The 21387-nt window shown below is 34.6% G+C and overlaps 1 protein-coding gene across 3 annotated transcripts in view; it reads left to right on the top strand.

The window, feature by feature from the left end:
- Positions 1 to 18624, top strand: part of LOC150077321 (serine/threonine-protein kinase tricornered-like) — a 273055-nt gene extending 254431 nt beyond the window's left edge. For all 3 annotated transcript variants that reach the window (XM_090386939.1, XM_090386937.1, XM_090386938.1), the window contains 2 exons: positions 4468 to 4556; positions 17930 to 18624. In XM_090386939.1, the coding sequence (XP_090243065.1) occupies positions 4468 to 4556; positions 17930 to 18039 (199 nt within the window). In that variant the 3' untranslated portion in view covers positions 18040 to 18624. The remainder of the gene's footprint in view (positions 1 to 4467; positions 4557 to 17929) is intronic.
- The last annotated feature ends 2763 nt before the right edge of the window (positions 18625 to 21387 follow it).

Here is a 21387-nt window from a genome sequence, read left to right as displayed (position 1 = left end):
AAATTTCTTCTTCAAAAACATTTTTTCACTCCACCTACCAGATACTTATTTCCCCATCTCTTTCTTAAGATTTTTCTTTTGTCCTTTCCACACTTATCTTAACCCCCTTTTGTTTTTATTTATATTTCAATAATAATTTATTAGTTTGCTATACCACAAACTCATTATTCTACCTTTTTTCTAACTGCCTCTTTAAGTTCTTGGGTCCAACATGGTGTTTTGACTTTTTTTTTCTGTATTTACTGACCTCCCTGCACACTCCTTTTGAGCAGGAAGATTTCTATATTTAGTGGTTATTAGCAGGTCTGAGAGCTCAGTTATTTTTTTAATTTGAACATTTTTTATGCTTGTTTTTAGCCCAGTTCATTATATGTTCTGTGTGCTACCTGGCAAGTCTGTGGCAACTAAAACTCAATTACATATTCATCTCTTCCTGTCCTTAGTCTTTTCTGTTAACCTATTGTTCCTATCATATAAATAGCACAATTACCATTTTTAATTTTGCAAGATATTGATCCCTTCCAATCTCAAATCCTCTATGTATTCATGTCTTCAATTGGTTATTTAACAGGCTTATTGCCATGACAGACACTGGTGTCCGCTGTTGCTGACCCTTTGCCTCATGTCATGGTGACAATAGCATTTGCATTTCTAATGCCTTAGTATTTTCTTGTGCCTCTTGCTAGCATGCATTTTTTAAGGGCATATATCTGTTATAGTTTGTGGGTAGTGCAATGCATCAGCATCAGTGATAACTCATAATAGTATAGAAACTCCAGCTTCTCTGATTGCAATATTCAAGTATTATGTACAGGCAACAGTGGTGACCATTGTCACTCTCACAAAACATTCTGCCATAAATGTGCACATGTTCAGAAATTTCAAAATACAGTAAACCCTCGCTATTCGCGGTTTTGCGTATCGCTGATTTGATATAAAATGAAACCTAAAAAAATGTTAATTTTAAAGCGCCGTGAACATTTTCCGCCATAAAAATACATGGGCATGGCTAAAATTATCTTTCCCAGTCGAAACAGCGCTCAGTGGGTGGGGGGAGAGCGGTGGCAAAATCGCGAGCGTGGATGTTTCTCGCTAATCCTTGTTTCGTATGTGTTATGCACTTGTCATGGAAGGTTTCGTCATTTGCTTTTAATTTATATGCTTATAAATTGAATAAATTTATCAATTTATAAATTGATTTACTTACAAAAATGATAAATCTACCATTTTGAAGTGTAAAACAGACTTTTTCTAGTGTGTTAATGGAAGAAAGTGACTTTATTGTGGACAAGTTCTTTCTAACACATACAAAAATATGGCTACAAATAACAAGGGAAATGTGAAAAGATCAAGAAGGTGATGACATTAGCGAATAAAATTGAGTTATTGGATAAATTTTCTAATGGTGAAAGTGTCTCCTCAGTGACAAAACACTATAAAATCAACGAGTCAACAGTATGATCAATCAAAAAATCGGAAGAAAAAATCCGCCGTAGTGTCCGTGAAAACACGCTAATTGTTTCAAAAATTTTCTCTGTAACTCGTGATGTTAAATTAGAAAAAAATGGAAAAAGCTTTAAATCTGTGGATAGAAGACCGAACTCAAAATAAAATTCTGTTAAGTTCACTCATCATTCGTGAAAAGGCAAAACTCCTTTATCAACACTTTAGCGAAACTGGTGATAGCACTGGTGGGATAAGTTTTTTTAGTTAGCAAAGGGGCTGGTTTGAAATTTCTAATAAATATTACATTTAATATTAAATTGTTTCTTATTTTCATTTCGATGCCATATGCTTGCATTTCATTATGTACCGTCTATGTACATAGTCATATTATGAAGGTACATATAATACATACATAGACAAAATTTTGACTAGTTTTTCTTATATACAGTATTTCATACTTTGGAATGGAACCCCTTTATTACTATGGGAGCCATAACTCAGTATTCACGTTTTCGGTATTCGCGGCATTTCTCAGGAATGTAACCCTGTACTCTGACTATTTCTTTATCTGAGTACAACAGTGTTGCGATAATGACCTAGGATTAAAAAATAAATAAATGAATAAATAAATCTAAAATTAAATGAACCAGCTTCTCTGATTACAGAACTCAAGTTTCTCACGTGGTCACCTTGTGTTTTTATAAAAACACTGTCAAACATGCAGTGTTGAAATATTTAAAGCAAATAATACCCATACTTCTTTATCTAAGAACAACAATATTAAGGTAATGGACTGAGTCACAAAAGAACCTAAAATCATTGTGGCAGTGAAGGTGTTAAGATCCATTTCTATAATGATATAGTCAGTTATGCTTATTCCACTAAACCCATGATTATCATTATGCTAAAATACTGTTTTTAATTTTAACACTGCATGGCTTCTTGCAAAATTCTAGTAACTTTTTACTGTTATTGTTAGCATGGCTTTCTCTCCAAAATTTTCTTAAATATTCTGTATATATATTTAAATCTCTGACCCTTACTGCTCTTTCTTTGTTGTTAGTTGCTACTGCTCTTTTAACAATCCTCTATAGCAGTTTAGTCAGCATGATACATCACAGTATACCGCTTATTTGGAGAGGTCTGGGTTCGATTATTCTTATTATCAGGCAAAGGGAATAGGGTTTATCCCTGTAAGTTATTCTGGGTTTTTCTGCCCATACAACACGCACATCAGCCATTAAAAGCCATCAGCCAACTTCTAAGACAAATACGTGTCATGTGAATATGAGCAACAGCTCTAGTGCTGTTAAAATAATAATTTGAATTTCAGTTTGCTCTTTTTAACATATTAAAGAATGCTTCTGTTTCATCTTTTTTGAGCCTTGAATTGGGCTGTACACAAAGATAAGTTTCATCACCAACTTTCCATCTTAAAGTTTTTGCCCAGCCAATTAAACTTTATCCCAAACTAGTTGTAAAAGCTTCTGCTATACCTTCTCTATGCTGAGCTTTCTTATGACTGCTTTCTTATTTCAAAATAAATTAGTTTATAATTATTGTTTAGCTGCTAGTACCTGTATTCATCCTCTTGGTTTCTGTGACCCATTATATTGATATTGACCTAGTTTTTCTGTAATTCTATTTCTTTGCTGTTTGAACTTCTAATGATGATAGTACCTATGATTCTTTGTAGTTCTGGGTTCCTGACAAGAATAGCGGGGTAAGAGAATTACCATATGGGTTTCTTAAATTGTAGAATTGATTTTTCTACACTTCTGGGAGAAGATTTCACACAAGATTACTATACACACATTGGTTATATATTAGTATTTAGTTATGTCAAATATTTTAAATATAAACAGAAATATCTTTGATCCTATTATATTTTAATAACCTCTGCTTAGAATTTTAGTTGATTTATACTGTCAAACTCAGTTATTGCATCACTGAGGGGATTGCAATACTCTTGACATTACAACTGTCAATCCCAGTGTTCTGTGTTTCTATCAGCAAAGTTATTTTTAGTTCACAAGTAATGGCATCCTATTCTTACTGGAGAAAAAAATTCTCTGTCTGCACTCTTATTTTCTGCAGAAGCACTTTGGAATTATTAGCTTCTTATGCTAAAATAAAAATAAAATTTCTGTTTATACTGTGGGATGACCACATAAGGTCAGAGGAGTTCACAAGATAGAAACAGCATCATAATTAACAGTCATAAGGACTTAACCATGAATCATGGTCACTCAAAGCATGTGTACTTATGTACCCCTTGTGCCTGAGTACTTGGCTACAGTGATCTTAAAATAAATTTTCTGTTAATATATGAGGATGGCCACATAAGTATTAGAGGAGTTTACAAAATAGAGAAATGCAAGAACATTAGTGCATTTAGGGGTCAGACTAGCTTGAACCACAGCCACTCAAAGTGCACAACTCTGGTACCTTCTGTTACCATCTGTTAGACAGGAAATTACAATTTCATTTTCATGTTAAAACTCAGTGACTGAAAGTAACGTTTTCCGGTATCTGAAAGTTGACCCGACATAACTAGACCTGGATGGCATTGTCACCTTTCCTTGTTACTGGAAAAAGAATATTTACTTCGACATCTGGCATATCACCAAGCAGCCATCTTTGCCCCAGCACTCTGAAGTGCTTCTAGTATGATCTAATACAAAGAGACCTGAAATTTGCTCTTTTTGTTATACTACAATAAGCTGGTTTAATAAGTTTGACCTACATATGAATCTACTTTCAGTTGACCAATCATGTAGAAAATTCATTAAGGTACCCTTGATTTCTCAGTGTTGTTCTTGTTCTATCCAATATTGTGATGTCTTATGTGTTCACACTGGAGATTGTAGAATTTTATTTTGAGTTGTAAACTCCATTATAATTTCTTTCAGAGGTATGTCAGTTTATTCTGAATTTTATTTTGGCAATAACAAATTTTACAAATATATACAGAAGTAGAAAAACTTGTTTTCAGTTTTTCAATAACTTATCTACATGCAGGGAGAGACCAACAGCTATTCCAGTTGAAGTGAAGAGTATAGATGACACATCAAATTTTGATGACTTTCCAGATGTGGATTTAAAAATCCGTAAGTCACAGTTTCACTTCTATTAATTGCCTTTAGTTAGTTTTGTGAATCCAAAAGTGTTTCATTAGTCAGATTAGATTGTATTTTTCGAAATTAAGAGTAATTAAATTATTGTTTTTGTATTCTTAAGGTACTAGTTAGCCTTTTGGACTTGCTACTACTTGAAGATTTCTGTACAGCGTTAAATTGTAATATAATTACAATTCAGTTGTATATTCATAGGAAGCAAGCACGCTTCCAAATAGAAAAGCTATTTCTTAATCAAGTTATGATTATGATAATGAGCATTTTTTTTTTATAGTTAGCATCCTTTTATGTTTAGGACTATCTGAAGCATAGTTTTGTGAATGGGTGTACAAACCATTTTATAGTTGCATAAGTAATGAATTTCCCCCCCCCAAATATACAAGAAAACTTTAGTTAATCAGAACAATACGGCGCCTCTGTAGCCAGGTGGGAAGGAGCAGCAGTGCATAGCACATGCTTCTTGATTAGACCGGGGTTCGAGCCCATCACCACCAAATACGGAGGATGCGGAAAGGTCAGGGAATGACCACCGTATATCCCGGAGCAATATGGCCTTAGTTGCTAATGCTCCTAAAAACCAAATAACAAACAAACAAACAAACAGAACAATACTTCAGAGAAATGCAAGCTGTTCAGTTTATTTAGGCAAAATTTCAGAAAATTTATAGTATGATAAATTAGTACTGATGTTGCATTGCATTAACATAGGCCTGGGCAACCCAAATCATTCTGCAGGCCACCTTGACGAATTACGATTTTCCGCAGGCCACACATAAAATAAAACAATTTTTTTTTTTAAAATCTACTTCAATATTAGTAGTTGCACATCTTAATTGATTTTTCAGATTTTCATCTGTTATTGAAGCTCGAGATTTACTTTTAATAAATTTCATTTTTGAAAAGAAAGTTTCACAAACGTATGTGGATCCAAAGGTGCTCACAATTTTTTGTGCAAAAAATCTGGGATACTTTTCCGCTGTCACATATATGTTGTAAAAGTTGATTTTTGATGTTGTGGCATGAATGTGTTTTAATTCATTGTTGCACTGTAATCAATTACTTCCATCTGCAGAGTTTCCAGTTCAAAGAAGGGAAGGAGTGAGTGGTGGGGATTCGGGAAAGTACAGCTGGTCTAGTATTATATTTCTCATTATTTATCATGTCTAGTGCAGTTAGTGAGCACAGTTAGCACAGTGGTATTGTCACCGTCCTCCCGACACCGGAGAAAAGGCCCGGGTTTGAATCCCGTATGACGCGAGGAACTTTAATGGGCTTTTTTCACTCCGTGGCTGAGTTAGTCTGTCTCAGGCGTAGATAGCAAGGTCCCCCCCCAGAAACTGGGGTTTTTACATCCAGTAAACGGGCAAATCGAACAGAGAACACATGCAATTTACAGGGGACCCTAATATCATAATTTGCAACTAGTGAATGATTTCCCACTGATGTAGTCAGTAGCATAAAAATCATCTGGCGGGCTGCAAAAAATAATGTGGCCGTGGGTTGGCCAGGCCTGCATTAACAAATCAGTACTATTAAATTGCATAGCTTCAGTTGCATATGCATAGTAAGCAAACTTTCACATGAAAAAAAATCATGATAATTTTATTTTGATTTTCAATTTATTAAAAGTCTAATTCTTATAGTAAACATCACTAAACTTGCATAGTTTGTTTTGCAGTTAGCATTCTTTTGAAATACACCTATAAAGACAGTTCATCTGAGTACCATTACTTAAATAAATTTAATAAGAAATTTTGTAATTTCTTATTAAATTTATGCACTAAAATAAAAAAAAAATTTACCTGAAAAAGTTTGAGGTTCAAATTCTCTAGTGATCAAAAGTTGGTATGAGTTTTATTATTGTAATGCTTTGCTTGTTTCTACCTTTTATTGCACCTTTGAAAATTGTCAAAAATTTTTTTACATTAACACAGATCACAAGTGAACTGTCCAGCTGAAACTTTTTTTTCCTACTTTGAAAAACTTGATTAAAAATTTTCTGTTATTTATTATTATCTTTGACTTATTTTTGGTGCATTAATATAATTGCATAGTCGATTATTTTTAATAAATAAATCACAAATTGAAGTATGCAGATGAAGTGAAAATGATTTTTCTGATCTAATTTATTCATTTAAAATGAATAATTTTCTTAAATTTTTCTCGTTATTTTTCTCACCTTGCATTTCTTTGTGACAGTAAGTTTTCATCTGTTAGCTTATTATCATTAAGGGGCATCAAACTGAAATTTTTTTTGGTTTTTGTACTGATTGTGGTTGACCGAAAGTTTTGCAAGCCCTTGGCAAACATAATTTGAAGGACTTGAAAAACTTGATTAAAAATTTCCTGTTATTATTATCTTTGACTTATTTTTTTGTCTTGTGAAAAGGCCCGAGTCCAGGAAAGTTTTTGCAGTAGCTCATTGTTGCAATTACAAGTTTGTGGTATTCTATTTACTGTAATTAAAAATTTATTTGTTTCAGCATATATTTTATATTAATTACATATTTTAGTTAAATTGGAGTTGAAGATAATCCTGTAATGTATAGCAGGCATATCAAGTTTTTAAATCATTAATGTCATTAATTACATACTGCATCGATCATGGCATAGGGTAAAGTCACTGGCACTCAGGCCTTAGCAGAGGGGTCAATTTGGAAAGTTGAAGACTGTCTCCTGCAGATGACAGTGGAGCAAATGGTGCTGTCTCCCATATGGCTACCACAACTGAAGGGAAGACCACTCGGCCAAACCATCTGGAAGTGCTTCCTGTGCACCTGCACTAGTGACCACTAAAGAAGGAAGCAGCCAACACGTGAAGTGAAACATCAAAATTAATACACTCATCAGGCGAGCACGCTATGAAGTAACAAAGCTATAGACAGACATAACAGTGTATGGGACAAAACTACACACACCAAGTGGTCAAATGGTTCCCGACTGTGCAGGTCACTGAACAGCAAATAGCAGACCAGAGATGGACCATTGTCAAGAAGAACCTCATAGCTCCTGCAATCTTTGGAAAATATCAAGCAGGATGTGAGCGATCAACTACAAACCACAACAAATATGGACACAATGGAACCAGAACTGGATGAGGAACAGCAAGTACAAGACCTACAACCCAGTGCAGCCAAAGTGGAAACATACAAGATCGCAATATATCAGAATAGAAGAAGGGTCGAAGAAAGCCATAGCAGAATTCAAGGGAATGGACCCCACAAAGACCCACACCATACCAAAGCAGTGACCCAGCAGAATCCTGTTGCAAGTCACAGACCACCTCAACAGGTGAATAATACTGGATTATCTCAACAACAACAAAGTAACACTAGACACCATCCGTACAGCCATTTAGTGTGCTGCTGTAGCAGCCACTAGGATGAATGGAATGGAAAACAGCATAACACAAAATGCAAAGACAAGGAACCACCAGCCTTGGAAAGAAACTGCAGCAGAAGGGATGCGTGAAGATAAGTCAACTGACTCAGCACCAGTGGGGTAATGGAAATAAGAAGCTGATCAGAAAAGGCTATCCTCAAGAAAGACAACATCCACAGCAAACACGAGACCTATAATCAGAGGAATACCTTGATACCCTCAAGCAGAAACTCCTGGCACTCTGTAAGAAACTTTGCCATTACAGGGAGAGCGCTTAGAGAAAAGCAGACAACAGAATATTTCATGAAAATCATGAAAATTCATGAAAATTGTGGAAAGACCCACCATATCAAACAGAAGAGATACAGTTAGACCCAGTTAGTGACATAGATCCAATAACGAAGGAAGATTTGGAAAAGGCATTGAAAGCTACAAAAAATAGGAAAGCAGTGGGAATGGATGGTATAAATACAGAACTGATCACGTATGGAGGAAGTTTTTTAAAAGATAGGATACTGAATTTATTTAATAAATGTTGGGAACAATATAAAATACCAGAGGAATGGAAGATAGCAAAAATTATTTCAATATTTAAAAAGGGAAATAGAAATGATACAAAGAATTATAGAGGGATCAGCACATTAAATTAAATACAATATATAAAATGTATAGCAAATTAATAAATAATAGAATTAAAATTATCTCTGATGAAATATTAATAGAACAGGCAGGATTCAGAAAAGGAAGATCATGTACAGATAATAAATTTGTATTAAAACAAATAATAGAAAAACAAAGAGTTTAATTTAGAAATGCATTTAGCATTTATAGATTATGATAAAGCATTTGATTGAGTAAACAGGTGAAAACTGTGGGACATAACCCAAAGCATCTTACAAATATAATAGTTTATATCAAGGAACAAAAATGGTAATAGATACAGGTAATAAATTAACAGAAGAAAGTATAATAAATCAAGGAGTTATACAGGGATGTAGCTTGTCACCAATGTTGTTTAACATATATATCGAGGATATGATATGTAAATGGAAAGAGGAAATTAATACACTGTTATTTGCAGATGATCAAGTAATTATTCAAGATAGTGAAGATAATTTACAAAGAGCAGTATTTGAATTAAACCAAATAACAGAAGAATATAAAGTTAAAATATCAACAATGAAAACTAGAACAATGGCTTTTAAGGGAAAAAATACGGTGAGAACAAAAATAGTTATAGACAAAATATTAGAACAAGTAAAACATTTTAAATATCTAGGATGAAATATAACATATGATGTTGAAGAAGATATGAACCGGAAATTGGTGAAATTTCAAAATATATGTGGAACAATAAAAAGAACTCTGGCTAAGAAAACAAGGAAAGAAACACAATTGAAATTCTACAAAGTAATGGCAATACCAACACTTCTTTATGGTTCTGAAACATGGATACCGAAACAAAGAGATATTAATAAAATACAAGCTGCATTAATGAAATTTTTAAGATATGTTAAAGGATGTACAAAATTAGATAAAATACCAAATGTAAATATCAGAAAGGAATTAAAGATTTACTGAATTAATGAAAAAATTATAGAATATAGACAAAGATGGAAAGAACATGTAGAAAGAATGGAAGATAATAGATTCCCTAAATTAGCTTACACATATAGAGCAAAAGGAAAGAGACAGAGGAAGACCGAAGAAAAGATGGGCAGACCTCTTTGAGATCGGAACAGGCAGATCACCTAATCCATGAAGGAAGACAAGACAAGACAAGACCAAAGTGAACATCTCTATCAAAACACTTGTGAAACCAAGGGGAGGAAAAAGAACAACAAAAGTATTAGATGTGCAATGAATAAATATTTTTTTATCTACAGACCTAATTTTTTGGTATTTCTTGCTTAATGATTTGAGTGGTTGCACTGGTACAAAAAATGCATCAGTATACACTTTTATTTTAAAATTTATATAATGATATGTTTGCTAAAAAAAAAAAAAAAAAAAAAAGAAAAAAAAGTTATTTGTAGTTTTCATTATGCAGAGGCAAAATGTACATTAAAATTTTTTTTACTGCTTTTTCTAGAGGGTTAAAACAAAGACCAATTATGTGGATTTAAATGGAAACCATTAATGTGAGAAATTTGTGTGAACAAAAACCAGATACACAAACTTGCTTTAGTAAGATTTTTATAGGGACAAGCCTGAAACATTGCCTGAATGACGAGCAAAATAATAGTGATAAGGAAAAGTGGGTATCGAACATACTAGCAAAATGAATAATTATTCTGTTCACTATATCTGTGTACAATACTGTTCAACTTCATGTATCTGTTGAAATACAGGAAAATCCCATTGAAACATAATTAGCAGTATTATAATGGTATTGGCCTCTGCTAGCTGACTACTGAAGTGACTGAAATCTTTTCCCACAGACTTATATTGCAGCTTGTACCACATTTTCATTGAGTTGCCTCTATGTTGAAATACTTTTGCGCAAATTTTCTCTGTTCTATAACTTCAATGCTTCCTTCTCAGTCAGTTAGAAGCAAAAAACTAACAGCATTAGTTTTACCTGTATACTTTGCATATCTTCTCTAACATCGTAATAGATATTTCAAAAGAGCTTTTTCTTTCTTAACGTTGCTAGCAAAATTTGATTCCTCACACTCAGTGATTCTTATTAATTAATGAAATGTTGTTCAATGAACTGGCAGTAAGCAAGTTACGTAAGTAGTTTTGAGAGTGTTAATTTTGGAAATGGTGTTATGTATTTATTTCAGTGATATATAAAACACTGCCTGAAGATAAGTTAACAAGAGCTGGGCTTTTTGTTTTTTTATATATGAAAACCCAAAACACAAAAGATATCAAAATCTATAGTAGTTAGTACTGTGCATGGGTTGATGAAGAGGAAGGGGATGCTGGAAACTGCTCTGGAGACTAAACATGTTCACCACTTCAATAAGCAATTGTAGAAAAGTAAGCAAAGTGGTAGTATTGCACTGGTTGATGAGAGTTGTGTACCACATAGCATTAGTATTGTATTACTATTATATTACAGTATTATATTATTAGTGTTATATTATATTAGTAATGGTACTGGTTAGTATTAGTTACTAGTAGTACCATGCATTGGTTGATGGAGGTAGGGGAGGGGATGCCAGAAACATTGTTCTGAAGATTAAATATGGGTTTCACTATTTAAAGCCTCCAATAAGCAAAGTGGTGGTTATATTACACCAGTTGATGAGATTTGTCTCCACCTAGATCCTCTATTACTCCCTGAAATCTGTGCCCCTTCTTTTTGCATCTCCTACCAGTGAGAATATACTTTTCTCATTTGTTTTATTCATCACCTTCAGGGCCTTATACACCTCAGTCAGGCTCTCCCTGCCCTCTGCTAACTTTCATATATAAACAACTACAACCCAGTTATAGTTTTGGTGCTGTTGAGAACAGCATTTCTCACTCTGAGGAAATGGTTTTATCTATTTCAAAAATAGATCAAAATTACAAATTACAAAAGTAATTTGTTACAAATGTTAATGTAAATTATCAGTTCTTCTTTCTGTATTAACCTCCAGGATAGAGTGCTCATTCATTGAAGTTGTCTTTCATGTCTTGTTTAACATGCCTTTTTAAATAATACCTTAGAACTGTGCATGAGATGTTTATTATATTTAAGTTATTTTACTTAATTAGCAAACAAAATATTATTTAAGAGTGGCAGTTGCCTTTGAGAGATGAGTTATTCAGATTATTGTTAAAAATAGAATTATATAAGAACATAAGCACTGATTTAAGTGGTCAAAGCTGCCTACTTTGGTTTAATAATAGAAACTAAACCATGAAACTAAATGTTTGATGTTTTCTCTCTAGTGTGGGCTATTATTTCAAGTATTCCCTGACTACCTTAATGTTTACAATGCTTGTGGAAGGTGTTAAAAAGTTTGAGAACAATGTAAAAAGACTTCTTCTAGGCCCATTGTGTCCAGTGCAACGCACCTACGTACGAGCTGTCTAAGTACATTATGCGACTCCTTACACATCTAGTGGGAAATACGGCCCACACTGTCACTAACAGTGGTGAGTTCATTCACCTAATTAAACTTTCAATCTCTGACAGTGAGATTATGGCATTGTTCAATGTCGTGTCCCTGTTTACATCGATTCCAGGCCAACAGGCCGTAAACTGCGCCAAGCGACTTCTGGAGAAAGATTCAGATTTACCGAGCAGAACATCACTATCCACAGAAGACATCTGTACTACCTTCGAACCTGTGCTTGTCAGGCAGCGTCATTACCTTTGGGCACTTATAGCAGCACCGTGCACCTGTACAAACAGGTGCACGGTACTGCTATGAGTGCCCCTGTTAGCTCTGTGGTGGCCAACATTGCCATGAAGGAACAGATATTCCTGAGCCTGCCTGTACCTATTACAGTTTGGTGCAGGTATGTTGATGACATCTTCACCGTCATCCCACGTGGTTCGGAGGCAACACTACTGGAGTACCTCAATTCTTTATCAGTATTCATCCAGTTCATTTTTTAATTAGAAATAGACGTGTCCCTTCCATTCTTAGATGTTCTAGTAAAGCATGTGGGCCCACACCTGGAGACCTCAGTATACTCCATCACCACCAAATACGGAGGATGCGGAAAGGTCAGGGAATGACCACTGCATGTTCCCAGAGCAATATGGCCTTAGTTGCCAATGCTCCTAAAAACCAAAATAACAACAACAACTCAGTATACTGTAAGCCAATGTGGTGTGGACAGTTTACCAACTACAGATCGGGACATGCCCCTAGCCATCCCAACAGCACTGCCCGCACTCTATTCTCTCTAGCTTGGAGCCATTCCAGCTCAGAGGAAGCTAGGTGCACCGAGCTTTCCAGGGTTAAAACTGACCTGGTCAATTGTGGTTATCCAACCCACATATTAGACAAGTGCTTGCTACAAGCGCAAGAGCTCGCAATCTGCCCGAGAACATCATAACCACATTACAATATGCCTACTGCCTATATTCCCTACTATGGCATGTCAAACCAGATTTCGAAAATCCTCCGGGAATATTGCATAAAATGCTTACAATGGTAGGAGTTTGTGTTCCCTGGTTTTTAACGTGAAAACTCCGGTCACTCCTCTTTTGCATTGCGGAGTGGTATACCACGTAACTTGCAAAGATAAGATTGTGGCAGTTGCTACATGAGAGAGAAAGAGAGAGCTGGAGATTCCTTCAAGACCACCTTGCGGAGCATGACAGATCAATTCGCCTTGGTGACACTGACCACTCCACAATTGTGGAACATTTCTGGTCGACCCACCATGACCCTAACCCTAAACGCGATTACGAAGTGATTGACCAATCCCGGCACTTCCACCACTGCCTCTGCCTAGAGTCGCTCAACATATCATGCAATTCAAGAACCATGAATCACTGCAAAGGCACAAGGCTACACCCTATCTTGGAAACAACTGTCTTGAAGCTGGATAAACGCTGGCAGCAAACCCACAGAAGTTCATGCACCAACAATAAGTACCAATCTAGTAGTTGAATGTTCAATCTCGCAGCCATGCACGCATCACAGCGTGCACAACTCTGTATCTATTAAATTTTGTCTCTAACTTCATTATTCCATTAGAATCTGTATATTGCTGATGAAGGGACCCATTTTACCCCGAAAGGTACATTCTTGTCATTTGTCATTAAATTTATTACTGGATATATACAGTATCACTAATCTCCTTACAAAATGAAAGTTATTTCAACATCCCCCCCCAAGTAAAAACTTGTCAGTTGCTGATTTTTAAGAAAGACTCCATGATTGTTTCAAAGCTTTATTGTCTGAAAGATGCATTCCTTAATAGCAAACTTTACATCTTTAAATAAAGAATTAAATCAGTGCTATAAAGAGGCTGATTTTTTATTTTACCTTTGAGGAATGTATTTTTCAGTGTTGACTTTTAATGACTGAACTTTAACTTAGAAATCAACGTCTAAAAGTATTATAGAAGTAAAACTTGTAAAAATATTACATTTAGAAGGCAACATATTGAAATTGGGGGATGAAAATATTGAAATTTATATTTTTCTGGGAGAGAATATTATAATTTTAATGGCAATTTAATTTTAAGTCCATACTGATAAAGTTTAGTCTCTAAAACTTGTATTCTGTGAATAAGTTGTCATAGCTTTCCTTTTCATTTTAACAGTCCCCATGATCATTCTTTTAAGTGTATGATGATTTGTTGGGACCCAAGTTTAAGGGCTGTTTGGGTCCCAGAGAAATTTTATTCAAAAACATCTTCTGTACAGAACTTTTTGGTCAGACTGGGACTTCTCTTTATGCCTCTAATGCAGTTACCCTAAATTAGATTCAAAGTCACCCCAATATTGATTACAAGAATGGAAGCCGACCGGGCTAGCCGAGTGGGTAAAGTACCTGCCCGGCAACCCAAAGGTCTCGGGTTCAATTCCCGCCTCGGGCTTGGATCAAAGTACTGCAAAAACCGTGGGAGGTGCAATATGGCCACAGATGCCGATGCGCCAACAACTACCAAATCAAAAAAAAAAAAAAAACAAGAATGCAAAATGAGATGACCTATGAGATTTCTTTTCCTTGATCAGATTACTGTTTCAAAACTTCTGATGTCAACGTTTGCTCAGTTCGTGTCAGTGAAATTATTTTTGTAGGAATGGATTCCTTTATTCCACGCTCCACTTTAAAATCTTGTCCTTTATATAAACCATGGTTTTCCACTAAATGTACTAAGGCTGTTCAAGAGAAGAATGTTGCATTTCATAATTGACTTGCTTCCAATTATTCAGTTTCACTTTCTGCCTACACCAAAGCTCGCAACAATAACATCAAAGCAGTTATTAATCAGTCCAAACTAGATTTTTAAACAGACTAAGAGCAGAAAACTTGCTTCTTGCCCTAATGGTAGCCGAGCATTATGGTCTCTCGCCAAAGCTATTGGCCGCAACTTTTGCCCATTTCTGCTCCCACCTCTGTCAAAACCAGATGGCTCTATTATCACTTCAGCCAAGGATAAAGCCTACCTACTAGCATCCCAGGTGATATTCTGGCTTATGTTACCCATTTATGGACAAATTCAGTGGAAAAGTATGGTGAGACACAAGCAGTTGCTCTTGACATCTCAAAGGCTTTTGATCATGTTTGGAATAAAGGTCTTCTAAATAAGCTTCCATCTTATGGTTTTCCAGCTGTTTTTTGTAATTGGTTATCCAGTTTTCTCTCTGACTGCTCACTGAAGGTGATAGTAGATGGCTCTCTGTCTTCTAACTTCCCTATTAATACTGGTGTCCCACACTCTTTTCCTCTTATATATTAATGACTTTCCGCTGACCGGAAATCCTATCCATAGTTTTGCCAATGATAGCACATTGCTTTCCAATTTGAGAAACCTTGCCCTGCTCAATCAGCTTCAACTTCTCGAATATCCACTACCAATTCCTTAAATGCTGTTCTCCAGGTAATTCTCCAGTGGGGCAAAGACAACTTAGTTGATTTGAATCCTTCTAAAACTCAGTCCTGTCTTGTATCTTGCAAAAAGGATTCTTCTGCTCCTATGCTTATCTTTGGCAACACTCTGATTCCTAGGCAAAATGATATATCTCTTTTGGGGATTACCCTGACTTCTAATCTCTATCTCTCTTGGCACAAGCACATTACAAATATTGCTGGCACCTCCGTAGCTAGGTGGGCAGGAGCAGCAGTGCTTAGCACACGCTTCTTGATTAGACCGGGGTTCTAGCCCATGACCACCAAATACGGAGGATGCGGAAAGGTCAGGGAATGACCACCGCATATCCCCAGAACAATATGGCCTTAGTTGCTAATGCTCCTAAAAAAAAAAAAACAAATATTGCTTCCTCTGCATCTAAAAAAACTTGGTTTTCTCTTTTGCTCTTGGTGTTAACTTTCTTCCAAACAGCTGTTCACTCTGTACAAATCGCAAATCTGCCCGACCATGGAATATTGCTCCCACATCTGGGGCAGTGCCCCCCAAAACCTCTCTCGGGCGTCTAGATTCCATTCAGAAGAGGGCAATTAGATTAATTAATGACTTATCTCTAACAGTCTCTCTCCACTCTCTGTCTCATAGATGTTCTGTTTCTGCTGCATGCCTTTTCTACAGATTCTTCCATGGGCGCTGTTCTTCTGAATTGGATTCTATAATTCTCACTCTCTCTTTCAAAACTGTCCGAATGTGTGCCACCGCCAGCCGACATCCATTTACTGTCCAACTTCAAACTCACAGAACAGACTTTTCATCTTCCTCGTTTATTCATTCAACTGCCATTTTCTAGAACAACCTTCCTTCATACATATTTCCTGAAAATTACAGTCTACAGAAGTTCAAGTCTAATGTCAACAAATATTTTCTTTTGTCTTCTCAACCTCCAACCCATGCATTGTACTAAGTACTATAGGTTCTAATACCTCTCATGTTTGGGGTTTTCGTAAAAAAAAAAAAAAAAATATATATATATATGAAGTTTCATTCTGAATCCCTAACAGGTTAAAAAAAAAAAAATCTCAATCTCATAAGCAACTTTAAAATTTCAGAATTCTGCTGTCTTTGTTATACACATTGATCAATCTTCCCCTTTTTTAAATAAAATGTGGCTTATGTTTGTTTTTTTTTTTTTTTTTTATTTCAGCCTTCTGACACCCTATTCTCAAATATTTTTGTATCTTTTGGGTACAACCTGTGTTTTTATGAGAAACATTCATAAAATTTTGCAATTCAGGTATAGAGTAGCTGCATTTAAATATATGAATAATATAGCTACATTGCTGCATATAATACATAAAATTTATAAAAGAAAAATGATTTTTTCAATTCCCACAATATTTAATGAAAAATGTGTATATTTTTTCCTCTGTGTAACAAATAATGTATGAGTAATGGAAACCTCAAAGTGTTGAGATTTATCATCAAACTTTTTTCTGGGAAGAAACAGTCCAAAGTAAATTCATGAACAAATGATGAATGTTTAAAGCAGCCCTTTATTGCACAACAATAGCCAGGTAGTATAGTGAGTGTAAATATTGTTGGAAATGTGTTGATTGTGATCCATGTTATGGAAGATCATTCAATGCTTTCAGTACTGACACAGTTTCTGCTGTAGAAAAATTAATCATAAGTGATTAGAGTATAAAGAAAATTTAGACCTCACTGATTATTATCTGTTCAGAAATATGAAATCTAACTTTTCTGGAAACAGATTTCCAGTTAAGGCAGTTATTATCAACTATTTGAGCTTCATAATTTGATTTAACATCTGTTAAAAGCTTAAAGGAAAAATTGAATCTGTTCAGCACCAGGACATTCAAGGTCAAACAGAATAGTTTTATTATAACTGAAAAATACTTTCAACAGAATACTTTCCGCTGAAAGTATTCTGTTGTTTGTTTTTTTGGTTTTTAGGAGCATTAGCAACTAAGGCCATATTGCTCCGGGGATATGCGGTGGTCATTCCCTGACCTTTCCGCATCCTCCATATTTGGTGGTGACTGGATCGAATGGTATTCTGTTATGTCATAAATATAATTATTTATTTATTTGTTGTCATATTAATTTCTTATTTACCCTACCCACATTTTTTTTTTCTTTCTTTTTTTTTGTTTAATTTGAATCTGGTTTGCAGTTTTGATTGAAAAGTAAATTGCTTCTCTTGTATCTTTTCATTTTATTTTTCAGTGCATAACTAAAATGAGATGAGCTCTTCTACCAGTCTGATGTAAATGATTAAACTTAAAACTTGACTAGAATTTAAAATCTGAACAATTCATATAAGATAATTTATTATTCGAGTTTCTCTCTCCTTTTGTTTAATAATTTTGATGTTTGATATTCAGTTTTTAATTAATAATTTAATATCATTTTTTTTTAAAATTTCTCATTTTATTTCTTGTTTCTAGCTGCTGCACCCAAAGACAGTGAAGCTGGATCCAAGGATTGGGTATTTGTCAATTACACCTTTAAAAGGTTTGAAGGACTTACTCAACGTGGCAACAAAACGTCCAAATGAAGTTAAGGGCTCTAAGATAATCAAGCTGTTAACAGTCTGGAATAATTTAAAAATGACTCCTGAGCAGAGTTGTGGTTGTAGAATAGCCTATTGCAAATTTGGGAAGCCATTCCATGTGCTTTTTTTGAGGTTACACACTATTCCATCCATTACTTTAATTATGCATGAAGGTTCTTTTGGGTCTTATGATAATACAGGTGGTTATTAACGGACACTTTCTTCCCCCCATCTTAAGCTATAAAAAAATAAATAAATGGAAGAGGATTTATATTTTCTTCCATGTGTTGTGCCACACCTTAATGACACTGTAGATTATGTTGTACCGATATTAGCTTTACAAAATCAGTACCATCTCAGATCTCTGTTATGAATAACAGAGATCTGACATGGTATTTAGTATTGTTATTTTCAGAAAATTGGGAAGAAGTTTAAAATCTGTTATGTCGTACTATTGTATTTGTCCAAATGTAGTCTAAGATGTACCAGTTATGCAATGTAGTGTCTGTTGCCATTTACAATAATATTACCTTCAAAGTAACTTCAAGATGATGACACCGTATTATGAATAAGAAGCAGTAATATTATAAGAGAAGTGCCTTTTATTTCTAATGTAACAACAAGTCATCTCTTGTTGCAATAAGGTTATATATAAAACAATAAGTACTTTTAAAAGGAAAACTTTTTTTGGTATAGATGCAGTTTTGTATCTACACTAGTATAGCAAACAGATGCAGATTCTGTTATAATTAATGGTCTTAATATTTTTCTGGACTTAGCATCTAAAATAAGATATTTAATTTTTTATGTAATTGTGTTTTTAAATGGAAAGAACAGAATATGTTTACTGTTTATTCATCACATATGAAAAAAAAAAAAAAAACTTTTGCCACTTAAATCAGATTGTTCAACCCAACTGTAACTCACAGTAGCTTTTTTTAAGTGAGGTGTTTTCTTTGATTTCTCTATTAAAAATTCTGTAAGAAAACAACTGAATTATAGTCAAATTAAGACTGCTGAAAAACACAACTCTTTAGAGTAATATAGTTATTTATGGCATGGCAGAACTGTTTGACAGCTATCTCTTATTGTTTCTCAAGTCATTTCTTAACTCCAAATGAATGGTAATTTACATATCTGTGTCAGTTGTCAATTGTTTTGAGTATCAAAACTCTCCAACAGGTCTAGTTGTCTTCTGTTAGACAACTAGACCTGTTGGAGTCTAGTTATATAATTAACGACTACTCCATATTGTAGAGCTTGCATCTTTCATGTCCAGGGCTGTAAGAAGCTACAGGCAAAAAATGCTAGTGCATCAAATGCTGCATTTGATTGTCTTGATTTTTATCTAAACAGGTTTTGAAAGTGATACTGTTGCAGCATTCCTCTCCAATGTGTATTTGACCAAGTAAAAAAATTCACACACATATCTCTATTAACAACCGCTCTATAAACTTCTAATTTCAGTATATGAAAATAACTAACTATATATTGAATAAAAAAATAAAAAAAACTATTGCAGTTATAAATATATTTTTGGCACAGTATTTATATAATTATTGATCATGAAAAACTAAGAAATATTCACATATGTCTCTGCATACAAACATCTGATTTTGGTAATCTGTTAACCTCAACATGCGTATTACATCATTACTTACATGACATCATTAACACAACAATTTGTTTTTAATAAATAAATAAATACTCATTTATTGCAAATACAGCAAGCCCACCACAGCACATGGCTAGGGACAGAAATTTGGAACAAAGGGAATAAAATATAAATATCAAATACATAGCAGAATTTGTATATACATTCACAATGAATAGGAATTATACAATGAATTAATAAAAAAAATTGCAGAATAGCACAATTGTCTTTTAGTTGCAATTACTGGGTTGGAGGCAGACTACTGTTTTTATTCCTTTTCATCAGATTGGAAATCTGACTCCTGTAGGCTTTAGAGTTGAGTAACCTTTTGCGATCAATGTTATGATGATTTATGAAGTGAAGGGATGCATTGGGGAACATTCTGTCCATTTGTTTGAGCCTGGAGAGGTTGGATTTGAATTGTTGGTGTCTTGAATTTTCTCTGTTGGGCACAGCTATTACATTGACTAAGTTTAATTGCTTGCAGAAGTAATTAATTTTGCAAGAAGCATGACTCTAGACTTGTTAATCATCTGTTGCAGAGGCTTTGTGTTCAAGTTTTCATAAAGCTGTTGCCTGGAAATTGTATGGGGAAAACAAAATTTACTATTCAGCCATCTAAGAACTCAATACTCTAGTGCAAGGAATTTCTTGACAGTTACTTGAGGAGCACTAGACCAGATTTTGGAAGCCTAAGACAGAATAGGAAAGATGCATCTTTGAACATGGTTTTTAACTTTTTTTCTTTTTTTTGTCTTGAATCACTGCTGTTTCTTGCTGGATTAGTCATTCTGATTTTTGAATTTTTTGAACAACATGGTGGGAATTAAAGGAAAGGTTCTTGTCAAAAACAACCCCTACGTCTTTGTGAGCATAGACATTTGGAATTGAGACAGCTGCAGTTTTAATTTCCATGTGGTTTGGTTGCTTCTGTAAAGAATAAGTTATTTAAGCAGATTTGTTTGCATTTACAGCCAGATTGAGATCTTCCAGATACTTGATGAGTCCACACATCTGTAAATTCGCATCATGGTTAACTTTGCAAATGTCATCACAGGCTTTGAAAATAATAAATAACTTTAAATCATTGGAATATGCCAGCAGATTTGGATTTTCTTGTAGAAGTGATTGTAGAGATGCTGAAAATATAGTACTGGAGAATACACCTCCTTGAGAAATGCTTGTTGTGGGTGTGACGAGAATATTATCGGTACTAGTGGGGCAGAGAAGATATCTTTGATTTAGGCTGTACTGTAGGTAGGAAATAACCATTGTGTCAATGAGAAAATGATTTTTTAGAATTTCAAAGGTAAAAGATGCAATGTCTTCTAAGTAAAAGACATCACATCGTGCCTTATCTTGAAATGCAGTTTGGATGCGCACAGTGGTCAGCTAGGCTTGTCATTGTGGAGTGCCCTCTAGGACAAAAATGCATGTTGACAGGTGGATTAGCAAAGATTGCCTCTTGAAGATATGGCAGCATAATTTTAGTAATTATTGATGACACAGCAATCATTCGATAGCCAGTATGATTATATTACTGCTAGCTTGTTTAGGAATCAGCATAATCCTGAAAGTCTTCCATTGTCTTGGAAGGAATGGCTGGGAAATGCACTTGGAAATGATATGGACTAATGAATTAATGATGTATGCACTGAACAATTTAATAATAAAATTAGGGATGCTGTCAGGGCCTT

Source organism: Mastigoproctus giganteus, chromosome 12 (assembly GCF_048544385.1).
Source record: "Mastigoproctus giganteus isolate SK-2022 chromosome 12, ASM4854438v1, whole genome shotgun sequence".
Classification (NCBI taxonomy): Eukaryota; Metazoa; Arthropoda; class Arachnida; order Uropygi; family Thelyphonidae; genus Mastigoproctus; species Mastigoproctus giganteus.
Note: the sequence above shows the minus strand (reverse complement) of the source record. Positions and strands in the feature narration are given on the sequence as shown.